Genomic DNA, 8,427 nt, shown 5'->3' on the forward strand with positions numbered 1-8,427 from the left:
TGCACATGCATCTTTTGGCGCTCAAGGGAAAACCTCCATCCCTAAAACCTAGGGTATGACATCACTCTTGGAACAGTTCCCGCTCTGAAATTCTGACTCCAGGCCCAATGCAGAGGGTGTGAAGAGCAGACAAGTGCTGTCCCTCCCCCTTCAGGGCCAGTGGAAATACTCCTGTGAATCTGCGGTCCACCGTGCCCTTCACCTCAGTCACATGCCAAATCCAGCACCAGGCAAGAACACAACTTGCACTTCAGAAAAAGGGAGCTACCTTTCTAAGAATAAAGGACCGAATGATATAAAATGGCTTTATTTTCTTTTGACCCATACACACTAAATCCAGGAGCCTTAATCAAGAAAATCACCATTAAAAACTGAATGTCTCTAAAAGTCTCATAAACATAGATGCTTATGCGGATTTAATTATTGCTCTGCTCTTGAAATCCATTGGGGTCTCTCACTTTTGAAAAAGAGAAAGAGAGAAGAAAGAAAGACTACCACGCCTAAACCAAATAACAGACAAAATCTGATGTCTCAGGAAAGTGTTTAGACAACGAAGTAACGGTATGTAACATAACATGGCAATATTAGAAAAATTTTGTCAACTTACTGTTAATGATCTATGATTACTTCCTCTTCATTTCAAGGAAAACTAGTTAATGTTGACTGTTTTCCCCTGCATAATGCAGCAGGAAAACTCAGATGTGACTGATTGAAAGCCAACAGCAAGACACCACCAGCTCAGGATTTTCTTAAATCTAAATGAATCCATTTGAACTGCTCTTCAAAGCTTATTTTAAGTAATCTTTTGATTAATACAGACAATGAATGTCTAACGATGCCATTCTCCCACTCTTTACCCATTTGTCTTAGGTGAAATTGTATTGGTGGAGAAAAGAACCACTTGATCAATCTGGATTTTTTCCTCCTCAAAATGAGCTTCTAGTATCTCCACCACCCCTACCCCAGGCTTAAAAAGCCCTTGGCTCACATTATTTTAATCCGCAAATCCTTATGTTTTTTCCATTGCCACGGTTTAAAATGAAACTGAAATGCAGGTTTCATGAGATTTCAGAAAACGGTTCCATAGACAAACCTGAGATCCACTAGAAAGCCTATGTCACCAACCTGCATTTATTTTAACTATCCTAGGCAGAAAAAAATCATGCTGACCGTTCATGGAAACCTATCAGCTGCTACATAAATGCTCATCATATCTGCTCTTTTCTGTTATCGCTGCTAGGAAAAAAAAAAAAAAAAGAACGCTGTTATACAAAAATTAGACGCATTCAACACATGATGTCAAGCTTAAGAATATAGAATTCAAGGCCAGCAGCTCCTCCTACCAGTGCGCTTGGAAACCGCATTTAATCTCTGCACCATTTCTTCCAGGGCCATCTCTTCATTTCTCAGCCAAAACCTCATCCTCCGGCAGAACACAACGATCCTCTGCAGCTGCTTTCCTCTGCACCAGAAGGTGCTTCCTGGGTGGGGTAGCGCTAGTGGGGAGGGGGCTCAGCTGCGAGGCTGGGGGGCACGGCAGCGCCTCCCTTCCCGGGATTGGTCCCCAGCCCCGCTAAGGGGCGCGCCCTGCGCCGGGGTGGGGGCTGCTCAGCGGAAGCGGAAGCCCGCCCGCCCCGCGTGTTCCCGCGGCCACCGGGGATCTCCGTGTGCACCCCTGCGGTCACCTGGAAGCCCTGCGCGTGCACTTCGCGGTCACCTGGAAGCCCTGCGTATGCACCCCAAGGTCACCTGGAATCCCTGCGTGTGCACCTCCAAGGTCACCAGGGAGCCCTGTGTGTGCACCCACTCCGGTCTCCTGGAACTCAAGTGTGTGCACCCAACGATCGCCTGACCCAAGCATGCACCCCGCGGGGACCTGGGACCGCAGCGATACCTCGCTCAGAGGCGCAGCCTAGCTCACCCCTCCCAAGGATCTCTGTTCCCTCCAGTAGAGGAAGGAGAAGCTGCGGAGATGGCCTGGGCGGTCCCGAACCTGCCTGCCCCCCTTTACCTCCTGCTGTCCCTGGGCAGGTGCAGAGGCTGCAGCAGCCGAGAGCGCCCTGCCCGTGCCGCCTCATGCCGCTCAGGCCGCCCCACGTCAGTGGGTCCGCGGGTCCGTGGTGGGTCCTCGGGTGGCCCAGCCACTCCTCAGGGCGCTGCCTGCCTGCCAAGGACGCAGGCGGCGAGGGAAGCGCGCGCCGCAGTCTCGGGCCCTCCGACCTCACCATGTTTGGCACCAAGCCACTGTGTGCATTCTACACCTCAGCGCCCTGACGATGCAAGTCATGCGTGTGCACGGCTATGGCTGCCACGTCCCACGAATGTGCACGAACCAGGGGTGTGCACACGTGGCCCTGGATGGGGTCTCTCCTTCCCCAGGGGTCTTACCATCCTTTTGTGGTTGGCATTACAGGTAGCATGTCCTTCCTTACAGGACTATTTCAGGAAAAGTGCCCATTTTCATGAATGGTTTGGGAAATTCAAGCCAGGGATGGCTGAGGTTCAAAATGCTGCTCATGTCAATACAATGTGTGTGCCAGCATCCCAGCGTGGTGACTGTCAGGCACCGAGCTGGGTGAAAAGATGAAGGTGACACAGCATTTGCCCTCAGAGAGCTATGGGTCTGGGACACAAGATCTGGAAACAAATCATTGCAACATGAAATGAAGGTGTGTAATAACCACACAGGAAAGATGTAGGGTAAAACTAAGTATGGCTGCCTTTAAAAAAATTTTTAACATCAAAATCCATCGAACATCGGCAGTTTTGTATGGTTCAAAGTAGAGCCGAATGAAGGGAGGGGTTTGGGAAAGTGTCACCACAGGGCAGTGAGCCTTTCTCTGTGGACAAAAGTCCCAGGCTACCTCTTGCTGAAGCAAACCCTAGGTGTGCCTATGGCCACATGAGCCAGACACAATCCACTCGCACACCTCTCCCCATCATAACCACCTGCTTCTGACTTCAGGAAGGCCTGTACCTGGCAGAGCATCCAAAATGAAGTGGGCAGCATCTGCCTTCCCACTGCCTTCCCACTGCTCAAGACGCAATGACACTCACACTTGTCCTGGGCCAAAACTGGTCCCCCAAGCCACACTGCCTTAGGCCTCCGCCAAGACATCCCCTCTCCCAGGCAGCTCCACCTCTTCTCTTGGCCTGGTCCCCACCTCTTCCAGCACAGAAGTGTACTCGAGTGGTGCTTAAACTTTGGGTGCATTGGAATCCCCAAGAGCTTGTTAACCCGGAAGGCCAGAGTTTCCAATCCAGTAGGTCTGCAAGTGGGGAGGGGACCAGGAATGTGCATTTCTAACAGGACCCCAGGTGATATGGACACTGCTGGTCCACACTTTGAGAATTGCTCACTGTGAGATGCTATCCCATCTTTAAACCAAAAGCAAAGCAAAGGAAAAGACAAAACCTACCCACCCTGGTTTCAGCCTCCCGTCCTCCACTCACACTCTAAACCTCTTTCCTAGACCCTGTGCCCTCCATTTTGTCTCCTCAAACACTTCTGGCTGGTGCCATTTCTGGGCCCAAGCTGCTAATTCCAGCACTGCTTCCAGGTTGAGTCTGACGGCACCTGTGATGGTTGCTCTAATGTGTCAACTTGGCCAGTCCTCGGTGCCCAGATGTTTGGTCAAACACTAGTCTGGATGTCCCTTTGATGGTATTTTGTAGATTTGATTAATATTTAAATCAGTAGACTTTGAGTAAAGCAGATCATCCTCCCTATTGTGGATGGGCCTCATCTAATCAGTTGAAGGCCTTAAGAGAAAAAGACTTATATCCCCAGAGGAGGGGGGAATTCTGCCTCCAGACCGACTGACTTCAGACTCTAGCTACAACACTGCCTCTTCCCTGGGGCTCCAGCCTGCAGCCTGCCCTGCAGATTTCAGACTCACCAAGCTCCACAATTGTGTGAGTCAATCTCTCAAAATAAACGTCTCTCCCTCCCACCCACCATCTCTCTCTCTCTCAATCTTTATCAAACGTTCACTCTCTGCTTAAATTATAGCACAAATGGTATTTTCTGTACAAATCTTTTAATATTTGTCTAAAGTATAGCAATCATAAAATACCACCCAGTGTTTATTGAGCACTTACAAAATTCCAGGGACCCTCCTAAACTCAGATTGTGTGAATTGATTTAATTTTCATTAGGATCTAGGAAGTAGACACTATTTTTACCATTTTACAAAATAAGGCACAGAGAGGTTCAATGAGTTGCCTAAGGTCACACAGCTGGTAAGTGGCAGAGGCAGGATTCAAACTCAGATATGTACAAACAAAGACCTAGAAAACAAGTGTTTGCTTCAGGGAAATGTCATATCTCAACTGGAATGTCATCCCCAATGTCTCTTACAGTTATATAGGGACAGTTAGATAAGGTTCCAAACTCAGCATGAAGAATCTTAGCCTGAGTGTTGCAAGGACACAGGCCTGCTTTCCATCACTGCCTTGCCCCCCTCCCAGAAAGGAGAAGAAGCAGGACACGACTGTTTATCCCTTTGAATGAGGCCGGACGGCGCCCAGGTGGGAAGGCGGAGCGTAATGTTATACCAGGATACGGAACACATCCTCTTAGCAACTGTTCCGGAAAGTTAGCCATGAAAGGGAGGTGAGAAACAGGAGAGCTGGAGGGGTATAGGGGTTGGGTTCTGAGAAACCAGGAGCCTTGGGGAGCCTGCCCTCCTGAGACAAGTGGGGGAGCTCTGGGGAGAGGGGAAGGCGGAGATGGACCATTGTGAGAGGTAAGAGGAGAAGGGAGCATCCAGGCCTAGGTGCAGCTGGACACTGGCCATGGAAAGTGAGGACGCACATATTTCCTGTGCTGCCTTATCCGACATCAAGGGCGAGGGATGAGGGGCGGGCAGTAAGAAGAAAAGGGAGACTTGTAAATGACCCTCTGAAGAAATCTGCGACCATTAACAGCACAACCTCACTTCTGAGCTGGGGTGTGGAGCAGGTGTAACATCTAACAAAGGCATCCTGGAGCGTGGGGAACTTTGAGAATGCACCCTCGACTCCTGAACAACTTCGTCCTTGGAGACATGAGCCAGGCCCAGGTGCTGGTTCCAGGGTGCAGGGCTGAGCAAGAAAAGCTTATGTGGTTTCCACCCCCAAATGAGAGCTAGACATTAACAAGGATGCACATCCCCTGCAGCTGATGGTGAATAAGCTGGCAAAAAGGCATGTAAATTGGCACAATTCCTTTGGGAACTGAAGTGAAGCTGTATGACAAAGTCTGAGAGATGCATAGCTACTGTGTCCAGCCATGTGTTCTGTCACATGCACACCAGTATCCATAGATATCAATGTCTGTAGCAGTGCCGCTTAAAACTGTTAAGGGTGGAGGGGAAAGGAAAGAAAGAAGAGGGGGAAAGGAGGAAGAGGAGGAGGGAGAGGGGAGGGGAGGGGATGGGGAGAGGAGGACTGAAGACGGCACAACCCATCAGCAGTGGGCTGGATAAATAAGGTGAGCTGTGGTCACACAGTGGGAAACCATGAGCAGTAGGAACGAGTGATTCACACCAGTTGAGCTACAACAGGGAGTTGCAAAGAATACATAAAACATGACTCCATTTATACCTAATTCAGAAACAGGCCAGACTAAGCCATGTAGTATTAGGGACTCATGGCATTGAACCCCAAGTCCTCGGGAGGAAGTGAGATGGTCTGAGGGGAGGCGCTTGAGGGGCTGCAGAGACACTGACTTTCCTCAGACAGGCATGGGGTACAGGGAGTCTAACCACCTACGACACACTTTTATGTGGTAAAGGGGGAGCTGCAGGGTCCCTCCTGCAGGGGAGCAGAGCAGGGAGCCTGGGCCGGGGTCTTCGTCCCTTATCCCCTGAGGACTGGACTTCAAAGATGGACAAGGCCTGGAGAGAGGTGAGGGCCTTGGAAGAGGAGGAGACAATAGGACAGGGGGATTAATCTTGGAGGTGCGGTGGCGGGGATGTGTGGGGAGAGGAGGGCAGCCCGGAAGAAGCAGACACTGGCGATGCCGTCACCCTCCCACCAGAGCGCTGCTGCTGACCCAAACCCCAGGCACCTCTCCTGGCTCTCCCACGACCTGGTTCTCCTGACCCTCCGTGCCCGGCAGCATCCCCGCCCAGCACCCAGGATGACCCCTGCCCTCGCCTTTCGTCTAACCCAGGACTGAAGATGGACACAGAATATTCGACAAACACAAGGCAGGATTCACCCAGGACACTGTGAGAGGAACTGCCTGTGAGAGAGCTCAGTACATAATATAAGAAGGGCTAGACTGTGCTTAACACCACTAATCAGCATGAAAATGCAAATCAAAACCACAAGGAGGTGTCACCACACACCTGTTAGAATGGCTGTCATCAAGAAGACAAGAGATAACAAGTGCTGGCGAGGGTGTGGAGAAACTGGAATCCTCACATACTGTTGGTGGAAATGTAAGCTGGTGCAGCCACTATGGAAAACAGTATGGAGGCTCTTCCAAAAGTTAAAAATAGAGCTACCATATGACCCAGCAATTCCACTTCTGGGTATATATCCAAAGGGAACAAAATCAGTATCTCAAAGAAATGTGTGCACTCCTATGCTCATAGCAATATTATTCACGACAGCCAAGATATGGAAACGACCTAAGTGTCCTCTGAAAAATGAATGAATAAAGATGTGTGGAGATATATATATATATCTCTCTCACACAATGGATAATTATTTAATCATAAAAAAGGAAGGAAATCCTGCCATTCGTGACAACACGGATATGGATGAATCTGGAGGGCATGATGCTAAGAGTCAGACAGAGAAAGACAAATACTACATGGTATCACTTATATGTGGAATCTAAAAAAAACAGCCAATTTCATAGAAACGGAGAAGAATGAAATGATGGTTACCAGGGGTAAGGGGAGGGAGAAATGGAGAGATGTAGGTCAAGGGTACAAAGTTATAAGATGAATAAGATCTAATGTATCGCATGGTGACTATAGCTAATAATATGGTATCGCATATTTGAAAGTTGCTAAGAGCATTTTCATGATGTACGTGTGCATGCGCGCGCGCGCACACACACACACACACACACACAGAGTTATCTGAGGTGCTGGATGTGTTAATTATCTTAATCTTGGTAATCATTCCACAACATATATCAAATCATCACGTTGTACATTTTAAATATATGCAATTATATTTGTCACTTGTTCCTCAACAACATTTTTTTAAAAAATGAGTGAGATTGTAAGAGGATAGAAATTCTTGATTCGGCATTTCGACCAGGCATTTCCTCTCTGCTTTGTCATTATATGAGCCTCAGTCTTGATATTTATCCCTGGAACCCTGCCTTTAAAATAATTTGGCATTATGTAGAGCAAAAGCCGTGCCCCAACCCCCCCTCCCCGCCCCCGCCAAGGAGAGGTGGTCGCAGTTTGGGTCTGTAGGCCACAGTGTAGAGCTGTTTGGATTTGCTCCACAATGGAAACAGGACTGAAGCAAAGGTCAAGATGAAGGGTGGGTAAACTACCTCAGACACAATCTTCTGGGTCTCTCCCCAGTATTCTCGGTGAAACTAGAGACAGAACTGTTGGATTTCTGTATTTTTCATGGCTGTCTGGAATCTACATTAATATAAACTTTAAATGTACAATTAGTAGGTAAGGTTAGTTAAAAGATCTTGTTTTGGTGAAGAAAATCGGATCGGATGGCTGATTTGGACTAAAATACTCACAAATGATCATTGCATTTTGATGGATAAAACGAGAAACAAGATAACATGTATTTTGCGTGAATACAAAATCACTGTGTTCACTTTAGAAAATATGGAAAATTAACAGCATCATGTGCAGTGTTTTGTTTATCCTTCTGATGCACTTTTATCCAAATTGCAACAATATATATATGGATTTGTAACAAAATTTTCAAACTTTTTTCACCCTGCTACTCTTCTACATGATTTTCAATAGCTGTGTAAATATTCCTTTGGGTGCGTGTTTTAAAATTTAATCAGATTTTTAAAAGCAATTCTTGATTATCATAAGTATAAAAAGAAAAAGATAACACAGGCATAAAGCTTTTTTCTCATGCGTGATTGTTTCTCTGCTAAATTCCTAGAAGTAGAGTTACAGACCATGAGTCCCCAACCCCTGGGCCGCAGACAAGTACCAGTCTGTGGCCTGTTAGGAATCAAGCTGCACAGCAGGTGACCAGTGAGTGAGCGAGTGAATCTTCATCTGTATTTGAAGCCACTCCCAAGAGCTAGCATCACCGCACCAGCTCCACCTCAGATCATCAGGCATTAGATTCTCATAGGAGCACTGGTCTCTGGTGCTAAAAATGTTGAGCACTGATGTTCTAGTTATGGACCATAAGACATAGCCATTTTTAAAGCTTCTGAAATATGTACCTGAATTTTACATTTGCAGACATGTGTTAACAAGTATTTTC

At 47.6% G+C, this 8,427-nt stretch overlaps 1 protein-coding gene across 2 annotated transcripts in view; it reads right to left on the minus strand.

The window, feature by feature from the left end:
• Positions 1-1,543, minus strand: part of MCF2L (MCF.2 cell line derived transforming sequence like) — a 111,959-nt gene extending 110,416 nt beyond the window's left edge. Inside the window, exon 1 of one of the 2 annotated variants that reach the window (XM_015587389.2) lies at positions 1,344-1,543. In XM_015587389.2, the coding sequence (XP_015442875.1) occupies positions 1,344-1,422 (79 nt within the window). In that variant the 5' untranslated portion in view covers positions 1,423-1,543. The remainder of the gene's footprint in view (positions 1-1,343) is intronic. The other variant, XM_025045016.1, reaches the window with a different exon arrangement.
• Positions 1,544-8,427: the final 6,884 nt, after the last annotated feature.

Source organism: Pteropus alecto, unplaced genomic scaffold, assembly GCF_000325575.1.
Source record: "Pteropus alecto unplaced genomic scaffold, ASM32557v1 scaffold13, whole genome shotgun sequence".
Classification (NCBI taxonomy): Eukaryota; Metazoa; Chordata; class Mammalia; order Chiroptera; family Pteropodidae; genus Pteropus; species Pteropus alecto.